The 25,002-nt window shown below is 41.9% G+C and overlaps 1 protein-coding gene across 1 annotated transcript in view; it reads left to right on the top strand.

The window, feature by feature from the left end:
* PDZD2 (PDZ domain containing 2) overlaps nt 1–25,002 on the top strand; it is a 217,703-nt gene that overhangs the window by 166,872 nt on the left and 25,829 nt on the right. The window contains exons 6-15 of the mRNA XM_044917177.1: nt 2,182–2,293; nt 8,233–8,378; nt 11,353–11,472; nt 12,270–12,384; nt 15,019–15,092; nt 15,242–15,467; nt 16,792–16,909; nt 18,406–18,538; nt 23,138–23,219; nt 24,748–24,782. Of these exons, the coding sequence (XP_044773112.1) occupies nt 2,182–2,293; nt 8,233–8,378; nt 11,353–11,472; nt 12,270–12,384; nt 15,019–15,092; nt 15,242–15,467; nt 16,792–16,909; nt 18,406–18,538; nt 23,138–23,219; nt 24,748–24,782 (1,161 nt within the window). The remainder of the gene's footprint in view (nt 1–2,181; nt 2,294–8,232; nt 8,379–11,352; nt 11,473–12,269; nt 12,385–15,018; nt 15,093–15,241; nt 15,468–16,791; nt 16,910–18,405; nt 18,539–23,137; nt 23,220–24,747; nt 24,783–25,002) is intronic.

Raw genomic sequence — 25,002 nt, 5'->3', positions numbered from 1 at the left:
GATTGCATGAAAAACTGGGACTACGCTGAAAAAACAGAGAAAAAATGCAAGAAGGAAACTTCCTAAGTTCAGAAACAGTGGGCCGGGATTGTTTTCTTCCCTTGACACGAGCTCCTCGGACATGCTTTCTGATGGTCTGGGCCTTGGCCACTGTGGAGTAATCCACCCACTGACTGGGCACCGAGGAGGTAATGACCTACAAGCTGAGAAATACTCTTCTCCATAGCCTGATAACCTGGGTCAGGTGGTATGAGAGAAAGAACCAGGAACTTAACTCAGTCTCCAGTAATTGCTGTTTATAGTCCAGAGACAGGTTCTTTCCATAAAGCTTTAAAATTAAGCAAAGGGGAGGCCCTGAGGCTTCTCTCTGGATTATTCCTATTTGCATGTCTCCTCCTGTGCCTCAGATCTCTGGCAGGTCTCCAAGAGGGTTCTTTTGCACTGGGTGTGAATTAAATGTTACAATTTGGGGTTGGGAAAGACATCCCTCTTGAGAATCTCTAAAATCATCCTCAGGATTCCATTCTTGCCTTTACTTCATAATTTAAACCTGGAGACCTGCCAATCCCCGACATTGTAATAGGGACTCACCAAATGTATCTTTGTTTTATGTATCGGGATTCATTTGCTTTCCCATGGCCCCTTCCTCAACTTGCCTGCATCTCCTCATTTCTCAGACGTTTTTTTTCCTCTTTCTCATCCGGAGAGATACTTGAACTTATGGGGGAAGGGGGAATTTTGCAAATCTCCTATATTACATATAAGATTTACATATAGGGGCACCTGGCTGGCTCAGTCTGTGGAGCATGCCACTCTTGATCTCAGGGCCATGAGTTTGAGCCCCATGTTGGGTGTGGAGCCTACTTAAAATACAAAAATACATATATTTAAAAAAGATTTACATATAAACAATTACGTCTTAGAAGGAAGTGAGGTTTATCTGGGAGATTATGCATTTTCATATCCTGAATTTGATATACAGTGTATAATTTTTATTATCAGTTAACATTCAGGATTTGGGTTTTTTTTTTTACATTATAATTATGTGACTTTTCGATGACGATGAAGTGTTTAAGGATGTCTTCTATATCTTTTTAAATTCATGTTTCTTCACATGAATCCTACCTGTTTTAATTAATATGACTTTTTCCTTTCAGAAGCTCAAAGGAAAATAAAATTTCAAATGGGAAAACTCATTGTTTGATGTATCTCTTAAGTTTTATACATGTAAATTTACTTCCCCAATTTTTTATATACACTCTCAAGCATATGTCTCCTTTTCTTCTCTAATAAATGTAGTATTTTGTTGTTGCTGTTTTAGCATTTTTGGCTTCTCTCAGAGGACCCTGTAGACAGACCCTTGAGACCTTTCTTTATCACCCCTTGGGGTCTGGTAGCATGCGTACAACATACAGACATGTGGGCTGACTTTCTGGGGCTACCTGCACGTGGCCGAGCAGTGCTAATCAGTACTCAGGAGTATAGCACACAGACAGTGTGGTTGACCCGAGGGGTGTAGTTATTTGGCTGCCAAAAAATTAATGTTTTGCTGTATTTCAGAATTGAGTTTAAATTTCTGGTTTAGTATTTCTTTTTTTTAATTTTATTTATTTATTTATTAAGATTTTATTTATTTGCGAGAGAGAGAATGAGAGGGAGGAGGGTCAGAGGGAGAAGCAGACTCCCTGCTGAGCAGGGAGCCTGATGTGGGACTCGATCCCGGGACTCCAGGATCATGACCTGAGCCGAAGGCAGACGCTTAACCAACTGAGCCACCCAGGCGCCCTGGTTTAGTATTTCTTGCAACTTGCGCCATAGGAAAAAGCACTAGCCCACAAGCCAAGAGACCTGGGCTATCATTGTGGCTTTATGACCGACCCCCTGGGAGACCTTGACCAACAAGTTTCCTCCAGAAATGAAGTGGCCTCTGGGACTATTTCCACTTTGAAACCTGCCGTTTCTGTGCTGTGCAGGGGCTGCATGCTGAGGAGGAACTTGCCAGCATAAGGCTGTATGGTTCCAGGTTATCAGAGGGGCTGTGCTTTGATCCCGGGAAGCTTTTTTTCTCACGTGATACCTATATTGCTGCTCGTCAAGCCTTGAGATAACCTCTGGGAGGAGATCTCATCAGTGATTGCAAGCCCGCCTCTCCCATCAGCTCGGTGTTCTCTGCATTTCCAGATGCCTGCGTCAGATGAGCCCCAAGATTCCGGTGGCCCCGAGGAATCCAAGGGAAACCTGGAAAGTCCCAAACAGGGCAGCAGTAAAATGAAGCTCAAGAGTCGTCTTTCAGGTGAGTGGAACTCTTTGCCTGATGTGGCCTGTCTGAAAGTGAGCTTCTAGCCTCAGGAGTGGAAAGATAAGGTCATTAATGGAATGAGCTCTTTTTTTCCCTTACAGCCTTAAAATTGTTTTTCCTTTAGATAGTGCATGCCCCAAGCATAAAACTGCATTCAGCCTGGCTGCCCGGGTGAATATTTTTGAGTCCTAATGAAGCGAATGTCAACATCTCCCCATTTGTCTCTGCTCAAACCTAAATTTCCTGTGTATATGGTTCATTTACTTCCGCAGAACTTTAGGTGACCCCTGCCCTGTGGCATATTCCTAGTGGCCTATCTTCCTGGCAAATGCCCCTCTCCCCCAAGCCCTTGGTCCACCGGAACCAGGGGCAAAGAGCTATTTACTTGATATTAAATCTGCATCTCAACGAAGCAGGCGGGAAAATGGGATGGGAGTTGCAGCTCTGGGAACAAAGAGAGTTCACATTTCCTGGGCATAACCTCATAGCAGCGGGCTTGTTTCCTAAGTTAGAAAGTTCTTGCTGAAAGCAGAGGCCACGTGCAGGAACCCGTTATGATCCGTGGGTCCTAGGCACTAACTCCCTGATGGGCTCTTTCCCCTATTAAAAAACAAACAAACCAACCCTGAACGTTATATTTCACGGCTGCATTGGTATGAAGACACGAGCTGGATTCTTTATTATCTCATTACTATGATGTTTATACTGAAAACTCTCTTGTGGGCCCTCTGCACGGTGGGGAAGCCAGCCCTGGCTGCCCACCCGTGAAAGGCATCTCCTGTGACCTTGGGCCGGTTACTTCAAGTCCCTGAACTTACACTCCCTCACCTGAAAAAAGGAGATGATAATCCTGGCTTTGAAAGGGTGAGCAGATTAAAAAACAAACACACAAAACACATGCAAGTAGCCAGCCAAAGCATGGCGTATTAACATCCAAAGCCTGTCAGTCTCCTCTTCTGCACAAATGCATGCAGAAGGGCAGTCTGTGCCTGCCACCCAGGACCACCGCCCCCTCACCACCCCCACACTGCTCCCCACCCTGGTCGTCTACTGAGCTGTCCTCAGGTAAAGTGACTGGTACATAAAATACATCTGTTTCTTTTAACAAACCTGAATAATAAAGTGAATTAGTGTATTTGTAACTCATAATAGTTATCTGAACTTGTGTCTGTGACGAAACAGTGATATGGTCAGAGGCTGATAAGTTGGAGGGGAGACACTGTGCCGAAGGTCCTCATGTGGAGAGACTGGCTAGCTCCCCTGAAGCCCCAAGGAACAACAGAGAGAAAGACGTTCAATTCCTGGGGGGGGGGGGGCCTAGGAGTCACAGGGCATAGGGGAATGGAGATCTAAGGTCAGCTGTCTTGGCAGAGTTAATCAACACCTTATAAACCCAGGAGGGCCACAGAGCTCTGGGGAGGCATCAGGGACCTTTGAAACCTCTGCAGTCACATTCCTCATTTTATGGATGAGACCAGAGAAGTGAAGGGAATCCCAAAGGTCACTCATTCAGTGCCAGCAAAAAGATCTGCCTCCCAGATCGTTCTTCTTACCTACCCCTTGCCTTCCTGAGACTCTTGATGAGAATCCTACTCCCCAGTCTGGGGCTTTATAGATACAGACATGGGAAGGGGGATTATGTGATACACCCCACCGCCGCGGCCATTAACATCACCGTCATCACCGTCATTTGCAACCTTACTCTCATTGTCGTCTCCTCTTTCCCTCTCAAGAGGGGAAGATGCTTGAATAGGTTCGGACAAGAATAGTCTTGAGAACTTTAGGTCATGATAAGGCACGCACGAGAGGTACGAAGATGGAAGTCTCTCTGGGTCGTGGTGCTCAGGGGAGGAATTCAGAGGACACAAGATAAAGGAGGGCCAGGACCTTGGCAAGATTTGACAGAACCCAAGAGGAAGCAACAGTGGTCTAGAAGAGGGAGAAAATGCATGAGAAATGTTTAGGGGCAATGGGGGGAAATGGGTTAGAGAAGTTTCTGGCAACTCTTTTTCCTCCTCAGCTTTCTGAAAGATCCAGTAATCCATCAGGAACCATGATTGAATCCAGCAGAGCTTGTCAGGGAGATTAGGGGTATGGAGCCCCTCGGGGTGGGAGACAATGGTGCCAGCAAAGTGAGGTAAAATGTCAAGCAATATTTATAGGCTCCCCAGTTTTGGAAAGGATGTGGGAGGAGGACAGATCCTCTCCTTTGAGAATCAGCAGGCCAGAGCCACGAATTCACAAATTCACATAGCAGGGCAGTGGGAGATAAGGCTGGAAAAGTAATTTGAGACCTGTGAAGGAGGCTTACGGAACTGGGTCTTCCTTCAGGGCTGTGAATATGTTCAGTCTAAAGACGTTTGACTACAGGAGATTTTAATGTGCTCAACTGCTAATTTGTCCTGTAAACTTGGATATTTATTTCCTATTTTCTAAAAGTGAGTCACTCTGGTATTCACGTATCAGTATGTTATCTACAGACACTACTGTATGTGGTTTCTCTTCTGTTAAGGCAAGTGCCTCCCTGTCAGCTCAAAAGGCACTTTCTTCTAATAAATCTTTTTCAGATACTAAGCATGCCAAGATGGATTAATCTGGCCATGAATTAGTAAGTCATGAATTATTAAAGAGGTTCTGTAAAGAAGTTCCAGCCATTTCCACAAAGATTTTTGCCTAGTCTGGCTCCAGAATGACTAAAGTGATTTTATAGAACATTTTTCCTAATATTCTAACCTGAATTTTCCTTACTTCATACTGCCTTTTTTGCCAGCAGGGTTCCCTTTTAATTTTGGTATTTTTGATTTATCCGTGTTAATGCCCTAGGTTTGTGATCTTTTTAAATGGAAATTTCTCTTTGATTGCAAAGGAGTTTCAGGTGTTTGAAAACCCGTATCACAAAGTTAATATGTAGCTTTTGAAACACCAAGCTTTTAGTGATGTTCATGTTAATATAACTATATCAGCACTCTTCCAACTTTTCATCACCACTAAAGACTCAATATATTATTTTGAAAAGAGTACAGAATCATCCTGTTTTATTCCATGAAAAACTTTCTGAGAAATGTTTAGGTAAATTGAATTTTAGGTCATCAAACGAAACAGAGTCTAGGAGAATTTGATATTACAAAGAATATGTGTATATAGCTCTAAACACACACATATGTATATATACATTTATAATGTATCATGTAAACATTGTAATTATAGCTATATTCAATGTAATTGAGCCATTGTTTAAAATTAAAGTCCCTTAAATTATCTTATCTTATTTTATTTATTTATTTATTTTAAGATTTTATTTATTCATTTGAGACACAGAGATACAGAGAGAGAGAGAGCATGAGCAGTGGGAGAGGCAGAGGGAGAGGGAGAAGCAGACTCCCTGATGAGCCAGGAGCCCGACGTGGGGCTCGATCCCAGGACCCTGGGATCATGACCTGAGCTGAAGGCAGACACTTAACCATCTGAGCCATCCAGGCGCCCCTAAATTATCTTATTTTAAAAGAGCATATAATATAAACTAGGTATTGATAAAGGTGTCTTTAAAAATTACTATAAAAATTTCCTAAGACACAAAAGTTCTAAGCATACAGGGAAAAATTGATATATCATACTGTGTTAAAATTATTAATTTTTCCTCATCTAAAAATACCATTAAGAGGGGCACCTGGGTGGCTCCGTTGTTAAGCATCTGCCTTCGGCTCAGGTCATGATCCCAGGGTCCTGGGATCCAGCCCTGCGCCGGGCTCCCTGTTCAGTGGGAAGCCTGCTTCTCCCTCTCCCACTCCCCCTGCTTGTGTTCCCTTTCTCGCTGTGTCTCTCTCTGTCAAATACATAAATAAAATCTTTAAAAAAATAAAATAAAAATAAAAATTCCATTAAGAGTGAAAAGGCAAGTCACAGACATGGAGAAGATATTTACAATACATAGATCCCATGAAGGACTCATATCTGAAACACATTAACAAAAAAAATTAAAACTCCTATAAATCAACAACAAAAAGAAACCCAATAAAAAAATAAGCAGAACAGGGCGCCTGGGTGGCTCAGTTGGTTAAGCGACTGCCTTCGGCTCAGGTCATGATCCTGGAGTCCCTGGATCGAGTCCCACGTCGGGCTCCCTGCTCAGCAGGGAGTCTGCTTCTCTCTCTGACCCTCCCCCCTCTCATGCTCTCTCTCTATCTCATTCTCTCTCTCAAATAAATAAATAAAATCTTTAAAAAAAAAAAAAGCAGAACAGACACTTTACAACTTTATTTAAAAAAAAAAAAACACTGTCAAATTTACAGAAGTAAAACAGCCAATGAATATTTGAAAAAGTTCTGTTACATTGGTCATCAGTGAAATGTAAATTAAAAACCACAATGAGGGCCCCTCGCTGGCTCTGTTGGTGGTGCGTGGGACTCTTGATCTCAGGATTATGAGTTCAAGCCCCACTTTGGGTGTGGAGATTACTTGAAAATAAAATCTTAAAAAAAAAAGAACAACCCACAGTGAAATGTCATTATATATCCATGAGAGTAGCTAAAATTTAAAAAACTGGCACCACCAAGTATGAGGAGGATGTGGGGAAACCAGGACTCACAACACAGTGGTGTTAAGGCATTGGGAAAGGTGGATATGTACCCGGAGCTCAGCAACTCTGTCCTAGGTCTGCCCCGCACAGTTAGGATTTGTATGAGAATATTCCATAACAGTATGTTCTAGATCAGGGGTCAGCAAATTACCACCCACAGCTATATTTGTATGGACTACAAGCTAGAAATGCTTTCTACATCTTCATTGGGTTTAAAAAAAAAAAAAAAAAACACGTTTAGAGAATATGCAGCAGAGACCATCTGTGGCCCATAGAGCCTAAAACATTTACTATCTGGCTTTTACCCCCACCCCCCCCAAAAAAAGTTGTTGACCCTTGTTCTAGAACTGAAACTAGAAACAAAGCAAGTGTTCATCAGCAACAGAATGGATAGCCAAATTGTGATGTGTTTATACAATGAAAGAGTATACAGAAACGGGATGAACAGACTCTTAGCAGCAACATGGGGACTTTCACAAACAGATGCTAAGAATGAGGAGCCAGATATAAAAAAGTACATATCGCATGTGTTCATTTATATAAAGTTCAAAAATAGACAAAAGTCATCTATGATGTTGGAAGTCAGGATAATGGTTACCATGGGTGAAGGCTGGTTAGGGGTGCCAAAGTGGCTTTTGGGTTCCAGAAATACTGTTTCTTGGTCTGAGTGTTGGTTTTTGGAACATTCACTTTGTGAAATTTCATGAACTGTACACTTACGACTTGTGCATATTTCTGTAAGTTTTTATTCTTTAATAAAGTTTATTTAGGGGCACCTGGGTGGCTCAGTCATTAAGCATCTGCCTTCGGCTCAGGTCATGATCTCAGGGTCCTGGGATCGAGCCCCACCTCGGGCTCCCTGCTCCGCGGGAAGCCTGCTTCTCCCTCTCCCACTCCCCCTGCTTGTGTTCCCTCTCTCACTGTGTCTCTCTCTGTCAAATATTTAAAAACTCATTACATGAAAAAAAAAAAATACCCGCCCCAACAATGGAACTGCACCAACCACCAAGTAATGTTCCTCCATCACTAGAAAACCATCTACTGATAGCATTCTCTTGTTTATTGCCTTATCAACCCTGTCTACATCTTACTTGGATGAAACGTATACATTTTCCCATATCCAGTCCAATCCCTTCGAAGACTGGCACTTTCTTCATAATCCGGCATCAGTGGCCCCAACGCTCACCCAGCTTATTGATAGAAAGCTATGAGCTCAGTGCTTTGAAAGTATTAGACACCAGGCCTTCCAAAAACCATGTAGTGTGGGCTGTAAATGCAACAAGCTTATGCCTGTGATGCTCTCGTAAGATTCTTTCCATCCCATATCATGCCGTGTTTTTCTCCATGTTTTTACAAGGGGGTATACACCGGCTAGAGTCTGTTGAAGAATATAATGAGCTAATGGTGCGAAATGGGGACCCCCGGGCCAGGATGTTGGAAGTCTCCCGAGATGGCCGAAAGCACTCTCTTCCCCAGCTACTGGACTCCACCGGAGCATCACAGGTAGTACGGTACCACAGAGCTTTCGTTTTCTCATGCCGTGCCAGTTTCCCAGTTAGGGACATAAGAGTGTGTTTCCACCCCTGCGTCTCTAGGCTTTCTTTTACTCTTTCAGAGACCAACAAGAGCATCCATGTTGTGAAGAACTGCCCATCTGTGTGGGCAGGGGTATTTGGGACTAGAGATGTAGCACAGAGAGCGAGGTCTATCCATGGAGGTTAGGAGGAAGTCAGCCTAGTATTTGAAAACAGTAGAGAAAAATAATCCTTTGTTGGATCTCGACATCTTGGTCCCTCTTCCTACTGTGTGTTTTGGAACTGAGAGCTGCTTTCACTGCCAGGAGACCATGGCGCCTCACGGTCTGTGGTCGACCACCATTGCCTGTTTCGTGGGTGCGTCAGGTGTCACCGTAACCACTGGGTGGGTGGGTGGGTGGGTGTTGGGTCGTGTGAGGGGGGGCATTGCCTGTGTGTGCCCATACTGTGTCTGGGATTTTCCCTGTTACACAGTAATGACTCAAACAGGCAAGGTCAGAGGGGCTGCGGATGGGGGTGAAGGAGGCAGCGATGTTAATATCCCAGGGCCTGCCCCAGAAGAGCTCAGGGCTCCATAATTCTTCACAGGGCTCTTCCTCAATTACATCAACCTCAACCCAGTGAAAAGTGGGTAGAGAGCTCCTAACCAAGTTGAAGGCAGGCTCAGTCTCGGGAACTTGTGGAGTGTTCTCTCAGTCCTGGCACCATCAGCCCCAGGGCTCGAGAGAAACCACTGGCATCTTGCCTACAATGAAGCAGAGATGGAGGCGGAGGGTGGAGCAGCAACATCCATAAGCGCATGTAGACTCATAGATCGTAGAGATGAAAAGGACCTGGGGCAGGTCATCTGGGTCCGGTCGTTACTTTGGGTGTGTTATCACCATTTTAGAGACAGGCCAATGAATCTCAAAGAGATTTGCCAGAATCACTGGGAAGAACGTTTTACCTAGCCAGTCAAATAAGAAGTGCCCGTGTTCCAGAGGCAGCTGTTGATCAGGTTATGCTGTGTGGAATCTACCCAAAGACAGCTTGAGTCGGGATGTGGAGGAAAAGCAGAGCAGAAAACCTGCGTGGGTCCTGGTTAAAACCCCTCCGGACCCGTGACTGGAGACGAGCCTGTGGCCTGCTCAGAATAATCCAACTGGACTGGCGGAGTCGGGGTGGATCACAAATCGTAAGAGAGCCACGTTGTCAGGCTGTTTTAGTTAGTGCAGAAAATGAGAGAGGGTTTCCTGCCATCACAGCCAAGGAGGCCTCGCTCTGAGGTGATTTCTTAACTGAGAGAAACCCGACCATATTTATAGCCCAGAAATACCTATTTCTAATGAGGCTTCTAGAAAGCACAGGCTGGTGAAGATTTTAGAGGAAAGACTTTTTCAAACCCTTGTCAAATCATCCTTTTCCTTTTCTTCTTTTTTTGCCAGGATTCACCCTTTTCCCTTGTTCTCTCTCTCCCTATAAAGCATTGCCAAGAGTAGAGACACCCAATACAGCTTTCCACAATGATGGAAATATTTTATGTCTGTACTGTCCAGTATGGTAGCCACATGTGTCTACTTGAGCACACGAAAAGTGGATAGTGAGACTGAGGAGTGTAATTTTTATTTTAATCTTCATTTGCGTATAGACAGCCACAGGTGACTATATTGGACAGCAGAGGTCTAAAAAGTGCAGTGGGGCCCCTGAAACTCATCAAGGGAACAAGGAAGCATGCAGGCCTCTGGTTCCCACCGGCTCCCAAAGGGGAGATGGCAAGAGGTACAGCTGGAGATCGGTCAGAGAGAGTTCCCTCACAAGTCTACACATGAACTCCGTATTCGAGGGTTGAAAACCCACGGACTCTGTCTGGCCGTCTCCATGATGGTTTCAGTAAAAGGGTAGTAACCTTGCCAAGCCAACATTTTTTAAATGAATCAGAGTCTGGGAGGCCAGTATAGCTGGTAGATATTTTGTAAAACTGCAAAATATAATGGTTTTAAGCTGCCAGGAATACAAAAATATCATTAGCAGACATCTCACTTCTACCTTGGCTGTAGAATATACTAATTAAGTATTAAAAACTATTTTCTGATGTCTCTTTTCTCACATTAAGCATGAAGTGATTTTTTTTTTTTTTTTTTTTTGCTTATGCTGGAATATCTGTCTCATTTAAGAGATTGATTATTCTAAGAAGGATAGCAAGAAGATAGACTGTGGAAGTGCTTTAGCAATAGGTTTGCTGAAACTCTTGTTTATGTCATAAATAGTGTACCCTGCTTACACACGTGTGCATGTGGGTGATGGACAAGAAAGGGGTTGAGATTTGAGCTTCTGCATGCCAGGACGGGGGGAAACGGTGGCTGACGGGAAAGTATTTTCTTTTCCGAACGTGAGGGGTTAGAACCAAAGCTGCTGCCGTTTGTCAGTGGGGTGTTTTATGTGGAATAACAGTTGTCGGGGTTTGTGGTTTGGGTTTTATAAGAAACAAGGGCTTGCTACATTTTTGGTTGAGCGAATTAAGCTTAAAATGGCAAGATACTTTCTAACCATGATTGTGAACTTGGGATGGGGGTAGGAGCGGCTTCCAGGGAGAACCTGACCACAGGATAGCCCTCCTACGTCTCTGAGGCCTCTCGGCTTCCAGTTCCTGACTCCATTCCAGAAAGCACGAAGTAGGACGTATGGGGTACAGTCAAAGAAAGAGCAACCCTGGGTGCTTGCAGCCTCCACTCAGCTCTTTTGTGGAGAGGGAAGCATGGCAGTGTGTTACAGCAGAGGGCTGGCTGAATCCAGTGGGATTCATCATAAACTCCTTTAGCTGCTTGACCAGAGATGGAGCGCAGAGAAATGGCTGTCTAACCCAAAAGACAAGTGAGGTTTTCACAATCTGAACATATTTTGATGCCAGAGGCCCCAGAAGGGTAATGAGACTATCCCTGACCTGGCCATGCGCTGACTTTTAGGAATACCAGATTGTAAAGAAGTCCACACGCTCCCTAAGCGCCACTCAGGTGGAATCTCCTTGGAGACTCATTCGGCCATCGGTCATCTCGATCATCGGGCTGTACAAGGAAAAAGGCAAGGTGAGCTCCTTTCTGCTCACTGTTTTGGCCCCCAGGTGAATGTTAGCATATATTTCCTAAATGGTTAACTTTGTTGTTGTTTTTACATGAAATAAAAAATAAAAGATACAAAGAGGAGTAGATTAAGTGGCCTTTGTATAGATTTGAGTGGATTCCCTAGCATCCTTTCCTGTGGGCTGCTGAGTGAGTCACGCCCTTTTGGCCTTCTGACATAAGGAGTCCCCAGCACCTGGGAGCTAGGGCACAGGCGGGGGTGGAGTGAATGCTCCAACATTGACTACTATTGAAAGAAAAGCCCCCCCTGTAGCTTCAGGGGATATATTCCTAGTTATCCTTTTGAATGAATTTCATAACATTGCCATTATCACAAAGAGAAGAATACAAAAAAGTTGGTATTATACAAATGACAAAACATCCATTTCGATATTATACAAAATGGAAAGACTGACACAAAAGAATAAAATAAATATGGCACCCGAATTGTATGAAATGACTCTCCTGAGCTATTAATCGATCCATGTGAAGTTGCCATTTTTGGAGACCAAAGGTTGTCAAATACTGGCAAGTTCCTATGTTTCAACGTAAAACTTTCTCCCTTTAATGTAATGCATAGCTGGTGCAATGCAAATAGATCTGAGGAAGGAAGTGGAAAAGGGAACGCAAATTTAAATTTATAGCTGGTTAGCTTAACTCTGAGCCTAGCTGGGAAGGAGGCCTCAGTTAAATAGAAACAAGAGCAGATGCCCTCAGTTAAATACTGCAATGACAACCTGGACCCCCTTCTGCTTGGGGTGTAGGGCCTTGGCTTTAGCATTGCTGGAGGTCGAGACTGCATTCGAGGACAGATGGGGATTTTTGTCAAGACCATTTTCCCAAATGGATCAGCTGCAGAGGATGGAAGACTTAAAGAAGGTAGGAGAAAGCCTCTCAGTGGTTCTCAGTGGTGGTGAGCTCTGATTCCTTCAGAATCTGCCCCATTGCAAGATGTGAAACCAGGGGCACAGCAGCCAAGGGCCATGGTCTTGGGGGTCAAGTAGACCTGAGCTGAATCCAACACTTGCTACATCATGACCTTGGACGGTTGATGTAACCTGAGCTTCACTTTCCTCAGTTTGTAAGCTTGGAATATTAATACCTATCTTGAGGAGTCACTGTGGGGATTAAATGAGATGATGTGTGGAATGATTTGATATTTTTTATTTGGGTCTTTAAATGTCTGTCTTGTCCCCTTGGTCCTTGATCGTGTTCCTTGCCTTGAAAATTCCTGAGAGCTTGCAGGCCGTTCTTGCCTCAGGGCTGAGTACACACACACCTTTTATATTCTCCATAGCACCTGCCATTTTGCCATGCATAAACATACTAAATGAGTGCTTTTTTCCTCCTAGCTTTATTGAGATGTAATTGATCCATAACATTGTGTAAGTTGAAGGCGTACAACATGATGGTTTGACATACACATATATTGCAAAATGAGCAGCACATTGATTTGGCTAACACTCTCATCACATCATATAATGACTGTGTATGATGGGGGGAGGTGAGAACATTTAAGATCTACTCTCTTAGAAATTTTCGACTGGACAGAACAGTATTGCTAACTATAGTCACCGTGCTGGACATTAGATCCTATTCGAGAGCCCTGATTTTTTTCCTGCCTTATTAACACATTTCCTTCATGAAATGACTAAATCACACTATTTGTAGTTACCTTCAGAAATGCTGCGATTGGTCAGTTCAATTGACTCAAATTTTAGGTACTGTTATGTTCTGCTGGCTTATTTTTTTTAACTGATTAAGAGTCCATTGGAGGCTCCTTTTGCTAGGCAGAGCTACCCTAGGAGCCTACAGGCTAATGATAAGACGTGACCAGGCTTATTTTGAGGACAGAATATTTATTTCTCTCTCTTAGAGGAAGGATTAACTCCCAGGTGATATTTGTATCTAGTTTCAAAACAATGTGAAATTCTTTTTTTTTTTTTTAATATATCTTCTTTGGACAACTGATTTTTTTATCCCATGACTGTTCTAAACTTATCTTCCTTTTTTGGTAGATTTTTTTTTTTTTTTTGCTTCTTTGTTGTTGTTTATTTTTTATTGTTATGTTAATCACCATACATTACATCATTAGTTTGAGATGTAGTTTTCCATGATACAATATGAAATTCTAACAGAGCATTTTTATAATGGATGTGCCCTGTGCTCATTTGATTGAAATTCATCCTGCAATACTGGTAAGATGGGGGGAAATGGAGGAAAAAGCAGTCGTTAGTAAAGGTTAATAGCACCTGAGTCTCCTAAATACTGTTTTTTCATATGTGTTCATTTACAATGAAGGTAAATCATTGGAATGGATTTTCAACGTGTTGAATGATCTTTTAAAAATCTTGTATAAAGATTTTTAAGAGCATGAGCAATCATTTCCCATATGGAAGCAAACCAAAATCCTCACCTAGTTAGGTGATTATTTTTAAACAGGTCATTTCACCTCTTTTACAACTTCTGTAATTGCATTAGAGAGAAAGCACGTAACAAATGCATGGGGTACTGCTACATTTTCAAACTCATCTACAGGATTCCTTTAGTGGAATACACAGTGTGCTCCTGGGATTAGCTGTCCATGAGAGGTGAAAAGCTGTGTTCTGATGCTGATTTGCACTTTGTTATAGGTAAGGGAAGTCCCCCTTTTGTCCTGAACTGCTGTATGAAGTTCATCTGTTCTTCTCTCGGGGGCCACTTTGTCGTGTTTTTGATGAACTGTTATTCCAAAACACAGACCATGTTACAAGAGTACAAACCAAAAACAGACTCTTACAGGTCAACAGGATGTCCAAGCTGGAAAAATGACTGACTCTACCTTCTTGGGCTTGAAGATGAGGATGAGTCCAGGATAGTTTGGGAGAGAGAGAGAGAGAGAGAGAGAATGAATGAGAGAGCTACTTGGTATTAGCCCACAATAATCTCTTAGATAGAAGCATGTAGTGATTGACCAGCTTCATGACTGAGAACCTGGAACAGCATCAATAAGACCAGGCGTCTAGACTATTTCTGGAGGCAGGGCTGCCATTCTTAAATAGTATCTCAAAAGTTTTTGTCTCTGTTATTAAAACAGTTTTCCACAACCCATGATGATTCTCCAAGCTCAAAAATCTTGTCTTTCTGCAAATACAGAAGTGGGTTTCTCACATGTTGTATATGTTCTTGCTTTATTGGCAGTGGCCTTAAGTTTTTAAACACTATGTGGAAAGACTTGGGACTCATTATTGCATTTTGATCTCTAAACGTAGGACTCCTTTTATCAAACTTGGCAGTGGCTAAAAAATAACGTCTTGATATGTCCCCTAGTTGTTTTCATTAAAGATGGAGATACAGAAATACTGCGAAAGAATATGCATTGTTATTAGTTGTCCCATTTTGTGAAATTCCTGGGAGCTAAGTTAATGAAAGCACACTGGAACAATAAAAATCATTTTATAGACTTGTAAATCAGGTACCATATGCTATCTTCTAAAGCACAATGTCAATGTAATTCTCCTATCTGGTCACTAGGGGATGAAATCCTTGATGTAAATGGAATACCAATAAAGGGCTTGACGTTCCAAGAAGCCATTCATACCTTTAAGGTAACAACATTCATATTTATCTCTTTTGTCTTCTTTCTTTTTCTTCCTTTATTTCCTTCTGGTTTGGGTTTGAGATTTTTTTTTTATCCACCCTTCGATCTAGGAACAATCTGAATGTTTTTGCCCTTCTATCTTTTTGTTTTTTTCAGCAAATCCGGAGTGGATTATTTGTCTTAACGGTACGCACAAAGTTACTGAGCCCAAGCCTCACGCCCTGCTCAACACCCACACACATGAGCAGATCCAGCTCCCCAAACTTCAACACCAGTGGGGGCAGCTCAGCGGCAGGCTCTGATGAAGGCAGCTCTTCGTCCCTGGGTCGGAAGGCCCCTGGGCCCAAGGACAGGATTGTCATGGAAGTAACACTCAACAAAGGTGATACCAGCTCTTCCTCACTTTCATTGCATTGTCTTGAGTAACAATTTGTAATCTGTTCTTAAGTTAACCTTTTATATTTTTTCTATAAATTGTTCCTTTGGAACAATCTGCTGCCAACCACGTATGGTAGTCTCTAAATGGACAGTGGGATCAAAAGTAGAGATTTTAGTCCTTTTACTAAAGTGAAAAGAAGTTAGCACTAGCACAAAAAGTCTTTTAAGCTCTCCCCAGACGAATCACTGTGTGTCAGAAACTCAGGTTAAAAAAAAAAGAAAGAAAAATCATAGACTGGCTTAATTCTAGGGCTAATATAAAATTTTAAAGAACAGGGCGCCTGGGTGGCTCAGTCGGTTAAGCGTCTGCCTTTGGCTCAGGTCATGATCCCATGGTCCTGGGATCGAGTCCCACATTGGGCTCCCTGCTCAGTGGGGGAGACTGCTTCTCCTTCTCCCACTGCCCCTCCCCCTACTCATGCACTCATTCTTTCTCTCAAATAAATAAAAAATATTTTTAAAAATTTTTAAAAACCAAAGATTATAGTTAATACAGTCAACATGGGGCACCTGGGTGGCTCAGTCGTTGAGCATCTGCCTTCGGCTCAGGTCATGATCCCAGGGTCCTGGGATCGAGCCCCGCATCGGGCTCTCTGCTCAGCAGGAAGCCTGCTTCTCCCTCTCCCACTCCCCCTGCTATGTTCCCTGTCTCACTGTCTCTCTGTCAAATAAATAAAAAAGAATACAGTCAACAACTAAAAGTTGTGGGTCTTCACCAAATCTTACTGCTTTTCGTCTTTCTTTCCTTTTTCTCTACACCTACTACAGAAATATGATAAGCAGTTAAATAACCAAGAGATTAGTTGCTTAAAAAGGCAAGTGAAAGAAAACTTAAAGCTGTGTATCCAGAATAAAAAATATTGGGGCCCCTGGCTGGCCCAGTCAGTGGAGCACATGACTCTTGATCTCGGGTTTGTGAGTTGCAGCCCCACATTGGGTGCAGAGATTACTTATTCTTTAAAAAATATATATATATACATATACATTACTTTGACTCTGCCTATTTCCAGAAACAGACTTGAGGAGGCTCTTTAGACTAAGCAGAGAGCGGACCACTAAATAATTCACAGCCCATAGTTAGCCTAGTCTGCCATGAACTCATTTCATTTACAGAATATGATGATGTTGACAAAGGAAAGCAGGATTTCCATTCTGAGTCTGGTCACAAATAAATGGTTATTGGTCTGAATATACATTAATGCAGCTTCAGATCACTTATACTTTTTTTTTTTTTTAATTTTATTTTCTTTGACTGATGCCTCTCACAGAGCCAAGAGTTGGATTAGGCATCGGTGCCTGCTGCCTGGCTCTGGAGAACAGCCCTCCAGGGATCTACATTCACAGCCTGGCCCCAGGCTCAGTGGCCAAGATGGAGAGCAATCTGAGGTTCGTTGTAAACCCGATCGTATAGGCTTCTCGCGCGTTCATGAATGAATGAATGAATGTACATGTAAGGTATCCTGCCCTATTACATCCTTGTGTGAGATCCTAAACTTCTGTATTATTGGCAGTAATGTAGCCAAGGTTACAATTAATAGCATTTCCTAAAAGGGGAAAAGCTAATCTAATTGAAATTGGGTTGAAGTAGAGAACTCTGTATCTTGGCTTGCCTATTTTGATCTATTTGGACTCAGAAGCTCAGTTTCAGAAACTTGACAAAATACAATTCTGTACAGATATCTATGATTACCTAAGTACTTTCTTTCATGTTTATATCATTTATGTAAAATTCATATGTAATGCTAGGAACTGCTCCTAACAGCTCATAATCGCTGGATACCAGAGTCCCGAAAGCCTGCCCTTCACCAGGAGGCCTTTATGATTAAGTATAATCTCTTGAGCCTTTCCTATTGTTTCATTCCTTTTTGAGTGATGTTGTCTAGATGCTTATTGTCTGAAATCACTGTGTGTCTGATTTCTCAATCTAGCTAGTTGATTGGTAGCATGGGTGTTCTGTTTATAAAGAGATGTCTAGGTGTTCTATTCAGAGTAACTGCAATGGGCCTGTGCCCACCTAAACTTCACAAGAAGTACACACATTGCACAAAGCACCCTTTGCAAACAGTATCACCTTTCTCCCCTGTAAGCTTCCAAGTCCTTGAGCAGTTGAGGAATTGTCAAAATGATATTCCTTAAGGTTGCCATTTTGGGGCCCTGTCAGTAGATTATATTATGTTTTTAGTTAATCATCAGAGTGAATTTCCATACAAAAAAAATTTTTTAGCAAATCATCGAAAGTACATTAAAGAAAATATACTTTTAGAACCCCAGGAAAAAAAATCCTTTAATGACATCCCAAGATGATGTTTCTTTCTTGAATGGTTCCATATGTCTGGAGCCTGCCAAATGAACATTCTTCAAACCCCACATAAAGAGTCTTTGTTCTCTCATACCGAGTTCTCTGCCTATAATTTCAAGTCAAAATGGGCATCTTGTCCCCAATTTCTCATTTGTTCAAATTTGAAACGGTTTTACGAACTCTTGGGTAACCTTTGAGCTTCAGGTATTTCTTCCTCAAATTATATTACAATAATCATTTCAAGATGGTAGGAAAAAAGAAAATGATGGTGGTCAAGGGGCTATCTTGTGATGATCAAAAGGTAGACGGACCTGAGTTCAACAGTGTGTGACATCAGGGTGACCTCTCTGAGCCTGGGGCCTTATCTAAATAATAGGAATAATAATACCTGTTCAAAGTATTGCTATGTACATTGCTTTGTTTCTATGAATGTGTTGCTTTTTTCCCATATGCAAAGACAAAAGGATGTCATTTGCTTGTTTAAGGTATTCAGAAAAGATTTCATATTATAAACCTCTCCCAGAAGGAGATCTTGTAAAAAGCTAACTGTTACCACAGAGTGTTGGTCATTTGTCCTCCCTAGCCGCGGAGATCAAATCCTGGAAGTGAACTCGGTCAACGTCCGCCATGCTGCTTTAAGCAAGGTCCATACCATCCTGAGCAAATGCCCCCCAGGACCCGTGCGCCTTGTCATCGGCCGGCACCCTAACCCAAAGGTGAAGTATTTCATATTGTTCTGAGTATGGGAAGATGGCGTGGCTGTTTGTCCTGAAGCAGTGAGACACGTGTTCCTATGATGATGTGCGCTCTTTGGTGAGACAGTTTACCCAGCTGGGCATGGGAATCGTCAGCTTGTGGTCACTCGGTGACCAAGGTAACCGATACACATGGGAAACAAATCATTGATCTGGACGTCTTTGTCTTCCTACTCTTAGAAATTTTATTAGAAAATTTTGACATTGTTATTGGTGAATATAAAATGTGGTAGAAGATAAAGAGTGCTCAGTTCTGAGTAAGTCCCAGCTGGTTGTTTGATCTCTGGTGAGATACTTAACCTTTTTTGGGTTTCTGCATCAAGAAAATCTGAGAGCAGTGGACTAAATGGTCCCTCCAGGCCATCCTCGACCTGAGCAGAATACTTCTGTAATTAAGGCTTAAGAGCCCACTAATTTCTTTCAGCATCATTATCACATTGTTGAATTTGCTGATAATCATAGCCCCTGTATCCTTGGCCTTTGCTGATATTTAGTTGTATCTTTTCTATACTTAAGCAGTTTTGAATTTTTTTAGGTTAACCAGAAGCCACTTGAGCAAATTTGATTCTACTGGCGTTGAGCACTACATTTTTGTTGTTTTGAGTACTTGATGTAAAAATCTTTTTAAATTAGCTTGTCTCTAATATTGGCAATCAGGTTGTATTTTTACAAAATTTAACCTTTTCCTTCCAACAACTCAAAATGCTCCTTAAGAACATTAGCCCTTGGGCGCCTGGGTGGCTCACTTGGTTAAGCGACTGCCTTCGGCTCAGGTCATGATCCTGGAGTCCCGGGATCGAGTCCTGCATCGGTCTCCCTGCTCAGCGGGGAGTCTGCTTCTCCCTCTGACCCTCCCCCCTCTCATGCTCTATCTCATTCTCTCTCAAATAAATGAATAAAATCTTTAAAAAAAAAAAAAAAAGAACATTAGCCCTTTTTGTGCCTGTCCTATGACCACCTCCTCTGTATCATTTATACTGTTATGTCCTAAATGGGCCCAGGCTACTGTGCTTAATGGACTTGTATGCCATTTTGAGAGTAAGAAGTCTGTGCGGAGAGACCTCGTGGGTCCTCCTATGTCTGAGATTTCTTTAGTGGGTTAATTTTATGGCATCATTTTTAGTGTCTTAGTGGGGTCTGTGGTACTGGTTCTCCACAGTGCTTGGTTGGTCAACAATTGCCATTGGACTAATTCAAAGTCAACTCCGCTACTGTTTCTTTCCCCAGATTGTTTTCTCTTGTCTACATGCATTCTCATTTATGTCTTAAATAAAAAATTCTTGAATATCATTCATATAGAACCAAGTCTGCTTCTACCTTTTTCCATTTTTTTCTTGTCACTTCCTATTTTTCCTCCTTTCTATTTTGTAATCCTAACACTTTCTCTTACAGCCTCTTCTCCTTTGTCTTCCTGCTGTCCCCCATGGCTCTCTTTGGGTCATTTTTAACAGCATTTTGCCTCATACAGCTAGAGTAGTCTTGGCTCCTTCCTCCAGGGTCCTCCCTTGGATTCCATCACCTTAATGGCCATACCCTCTTCCCCCTTCCCTCTTCCAAAGCAGTCCAATAAGCTTGGGCTGACCCAGCACGTCCCTCAGCAACATTATAAAAAAATCAGTTCTCAGTGATTTGCAGTCATTGGCTTCAGGCACGTCTGACTTCAGAATCCATTCCAACATAGCACAGGTCACGATTTGTTTGGAGGTCTGCTTCAACTCAGCCCAAAAGCATCTGCCCAATTTGCCAATACAATCAAACATCAAAATGCCATTTCCGTGCAAAGCATAATAATCCTGATGGCCTGGTGGTCTGCGAGCCTGTTGAATACCGGTTGATTCATGTGTCTAGCCACAGTAAAATGGTTGTCGTGATGGCATTGGAGATACATCCAGCAAAACCAGATTTCAGTATTTGTTTGACTAGATTTCACATTTCTTCCTAGGTAAACATGGTGTTCTTAGTTGTAACATCATACTATATTTTTCTTTTGGTCAAGATTCCACTTTATGTTTAATGTATTTTTATACCGCTCACCCCCCATTTCATGCCAATAGTACATTTTGGTACTGAATGTATGTGCTTCCTTAGTTTTCATGTTGTTCCAATAGAAATACCACAAGGATTTTCTTTTCTTCTGTTTCTCATAATGACTGAAGCAGTGGCTGCCCAACTGGGATATTCAAACCCTCCAGGTCTAGACAAGCTAAGGTTTGGACTTGCCAGAAGAAGGTCAGAAGGGTCCATTTTTAACTGGTACTGGGGCTCTCAGCACGAATAGAATTATCCAGGAAATCTTTCACTTGTTCCAAACCCCAACCATTTTTTTCCCACTCAGAAAAACAGTTGCAAATATTGAAAGTCTAATGTCAAGAAAAATTTGCAACCACTAAGGTGATATTTTTCCCTGACTCATTTATACAAAATTACTCTTTGCTTTATGAAGTATGTGTGTGTGTGTATTCACATGTATATGCCTGTGTGCATGTATGTGTATGTGTTTTATTTCCTGTGAGACCTGCTAGGAAGTATTACAAAAACATGATGTGATCATGATTTATCTGTTAGGTTAAAATGTAATGCTGAATCCTGCATAGCTTTATTTACTTATGAGGACAAATTGCTATGCTTATCCAAATATTATTTATGCTAAATGTTATTTTACTACACAAAATTACCATTCTAAGTTTACAGTATTCTTACCTTTAAAAAAGAAATTCTGTGCAAGTTATGTAATTGTCTTTTAAAATATCTCATAATTCAGCGTATGTCAGGCTTTAAAAAATTCTTTTCCGTGAATAATGACAGTTATGGATAACAACTGATGGGGGGAAAAAATCCATGAATCTACCATGATTCCAGTAAATATAGAAAGAAAAGAGTTATAAAATGACTATTTTGAAAAGTTCATTGTAAAAATTGATCCAAATAAAAATCATCAATGATACTAAAACCATTGAGTAAAAATATACTGGGGAGCAGGATATTGATGTTGTCTCAAGCTGTCTCCTCATAGATCACTCGATGACCAAAAAAAAAAAATTCCAGTGGAGAAATCTGGTGAACTCCATCCTAACCAAGTGGTCAAAGTTATCACCAGCCATGAAACATGAAACACTGACCCTGAGTGCCCCTCTGAAGCATGAGAAGGAAACAGTTTTTGTAGTTTTTCTGCCAAAAAAATGCATAATCTAAATCTTAGCATGAAGAAACTATCACACAAATCCTAATTGGGGGTTTGATTGGCCTGGGTTTCTTCCAAAGTATCAGTATTGTGACAAAGAAAGGCTCAGTAATGTTCTGGATTAAAGAAGTCTAAAAAGACATGACAACTAGACCCTGAATTGAATTCTGGATTGCCAAAAATGAAATTTCTATGAAGCATTACTATGCAAAGGTGTTGGCTGGTGACCATCTACTAAGATCCACAAGATAAGGAGCTCGCACCAGAATGCAAATCAGTTACCTCACGATGTACACCACTCAGTTCAGTGGGCACTTTTTCCCCAGGAGGACACTGTTGGTGAAAGAAACTGAGTGTTGATAAGCATTCTGGAGGAAAAACCTATCTCATCGCAAGCTGGCATCAAATTTCCTATGAACTACTTCTGTCTACAGACACACTTGGAATAGTGTTTCTGAAGGATAGTATTAGGACAGTTGGCTAAATTGGAATATGAAATGTAAATTAGACAGTCGTTTGTGTCAATGTTAAATTTCCTAGAATGGTAATAGTACCAGGGTTATTGAAGAGAATGTCCTTGTTTTGAGGAGATACATGCTAAAATATTTCTGGGTGAACGTTCATGATGTCTGCAACTAACTTCCAAATGGTTTAGTAAAAAGTGAAGCAGTGTGTGTGTGTGTGTGTGTGTGTGTGTATTAAGAAAGAGCATGAGTGGGGAGCCTGGATGGCTGTCAGTCAGTTAAGCCTCCGACTCCTGGTTTTGGCCTGGGTCATGATCTCATGGTCATGGGATCGAGCCCTGCATCAGGCTCCGTGCTCAGATTCTCTCTCCCTCCCCCTCTGCTTCTCCCCCTGCTCATGTGCTTTCTCTCTCTCCCTCCCTCTCTCTCTCTGTCAAATAAATAAATAAATACATACATACATACATACATAAAATCTTTAAAAAAGAGCATGAGTGTAAATATGGCAGAATGTGTAAAACCACAACAGTGAAGAGTATACTCCTCTTGTGCTGCTCTTACAAGCTTTATGTAGGTTTGCAATTGTTTAAATAAAATCTAGGAAGAAAAGAAATAGAAGTGAGTGTTCTAGAGAGGCAGGTATCAGCCATGTGGTTGGTAACTATAGCACCTGGGCGCGTTAATGACTTCGGGAACCAGCCGAAGGTCTTGTTTTGAACATATTGTTGGAAGCGATCAGCTAACTCGGCTGTCCTTATATGCCCTGAGTTATTGCTTCCGAGGACTGTCATAATCTTTGGCGCTGTGGTGTCCCTCTTTATCTGCACTCAGCCTCTGACTCAGGTCCTAGCTACTTTTATTGGGGAAAAATAAAGAAAGAAAACCATCTCATTTGTGCTTTCTGCTGAAAATCAGGTTTCCGAGCAGGAAATGGACGCAGTGATCGCACGCAGCACTTATCAGGAGAGCAAAGAGGCCAGCTCCTCTCCAGGCTTAGGTACTGTAATTGCACGTCTTCGTCCAGCATGAGTAGAGCTTTCCAGGAAGCTCCCCCAGGGGGCCCTGCCCCATGCTGTGATATTAGAGTCTTTGTCATGACCAGATTTGGCAGAAGTCATTGTCAAAGAGATCCTGTGCTTGCTCCTAGCTGCTACTTTTGATTTCTGCTGTTATTTAATGTGCCTTATTAAAGTTCTAATCATGCATGCTTCTTACACTATGAGATAATTTACAAAAATGAGTTAACAGCATTTCATGTGTTTATGTACAATTCATCTGAAATGGCCTAGGTAAAAAGTAATACCAAAATATCAGTTGTTTGGTAGATGCAGAGTGTTCTCCGTTCCAAAGCCTGGGGTGTCTTTACGTGAACTAAAGGTTTCCACCCAGTATGGCAGCCTTACTTCAATAATAAGTAGATATTTTTTTAAGTTTCAACTGAAGAAGAGTAATAGTAGAAGCTCCCCAAATCATGATTTCCCCCGTCTTAAGTGGGAAAGTTCAGGCAGAGAAGGATTGAGATAGTAAGAATTTCCTATGAATTTCAAATTGGAAACATTGCATCAAGTTTTAAAAGTAATGTTTCCAGTAGAATGGAAATTCAAAGGGACTCTGCAAACATGTCTCAACTCAAGATATTACTGATGTCAAGACTGATGTCGGGAGAAAAAGAAACTGAGACGTGAGTTACTGGTTGTCGGAGGAAAAGGAAGGCATAGGATTTTTTGGCAGCCATGGAATACCCTGATTATTTGCATCCATAATTAATATATTTAAAGTGGCCCCAGCCATAACGGGCTCTTTATTCGGCCAGCCCGTTCTCCTGACCTGCCTGCAAACTGCCCTCTCATAATCCCGGCGTATGCCCACAATCATTTACAAAAGATTTTATTAAGCTATGAACCTCATGTGCAAGCTCTTTTTGCTCATGGCATATAATTTAAAGTTTCAATGCCAAATCTTTTCATCCTTCTACTAAAAACCAAAATAGGTATTCAACCCTCCACCGAGTTCCTTCAGGAGTTTGAGTGGCATTTCTTTGTTCATTGATCCTTCAATCCATTCAACAAATATCACTGAATACTTCCTAGATCCAGGTGCAATGCTGAGCACTGTGGGGTCAGATCAGTGAGGGTCTCAGCCTTATAAATAGTTGAGGAAGGGAGATGAGGGGCATCCACTTATAATTACATTGTACTGTGTGTATGAAAATTGGTGTATGGGTAGTATAAAATACTTTTAAGATTCAGAAGAAGTTACCTCCAACTGGGATTATCATGGAGGTGGTAACATCCACGTTCGGGCTTGAAGCATGAGCAGAACCTTGGGAGGTGGGATGGAGTAGGGATCGGGTACCCGGGTTGAGTGCATGCATGTCTATACCTACACACGTGGCCCATCAGTGTCAGTCAAGCGAAGAGGGGTTAATATGTTTGGCTCCTTCTTTTGTGGTTAAGAATGTGAACCTATTTGTAAGGACGTATGCTTTGCTGCTTTGACATTATGGTGAATTTTCTCTCCAACAGGTACCCCCTTGAAGAGTCCCTCTCTTGCAAAAAAGGTGAGTCAAGGCACACTGCTGCCTCATTCAGCTGGCCCATGAACCAGTTCCTGGGGCCCAGAATTCAAACCTGAGGGCCCAGCCCATATCTTTGTCCGGGAGTCATTTTAGCCACTTTACAGACTACGGCAACAATGCTAATTTGAGAACAAATACAAATATGTGTTTCTTTTATTAAATACTCATCTAAGAAAAGAATAGAGCAACAAAATAAAAGAAC

This window comes from Neomonachus schauinslandi, chromosome 7 (genome assembly GCF_002201575.2).
Source record: "Neomonachus schauinslandi chromosome 7, ASM220157v2, whole genome shotgun sequence".
In the NCBI taxonomy this organism is placed as follows: domain Eukaryota; kingdom Metazoa; phylum Chordata; class Mammalia; order Carnivora; family Phocidae; genus Neomonachus; species Neomonachus schauinslandi.
The sequence above is the reverse complement of the archived record's forward strand: the minus strand, read 5'-3'. Positions and strand labels throughout refer to the sequence as shown.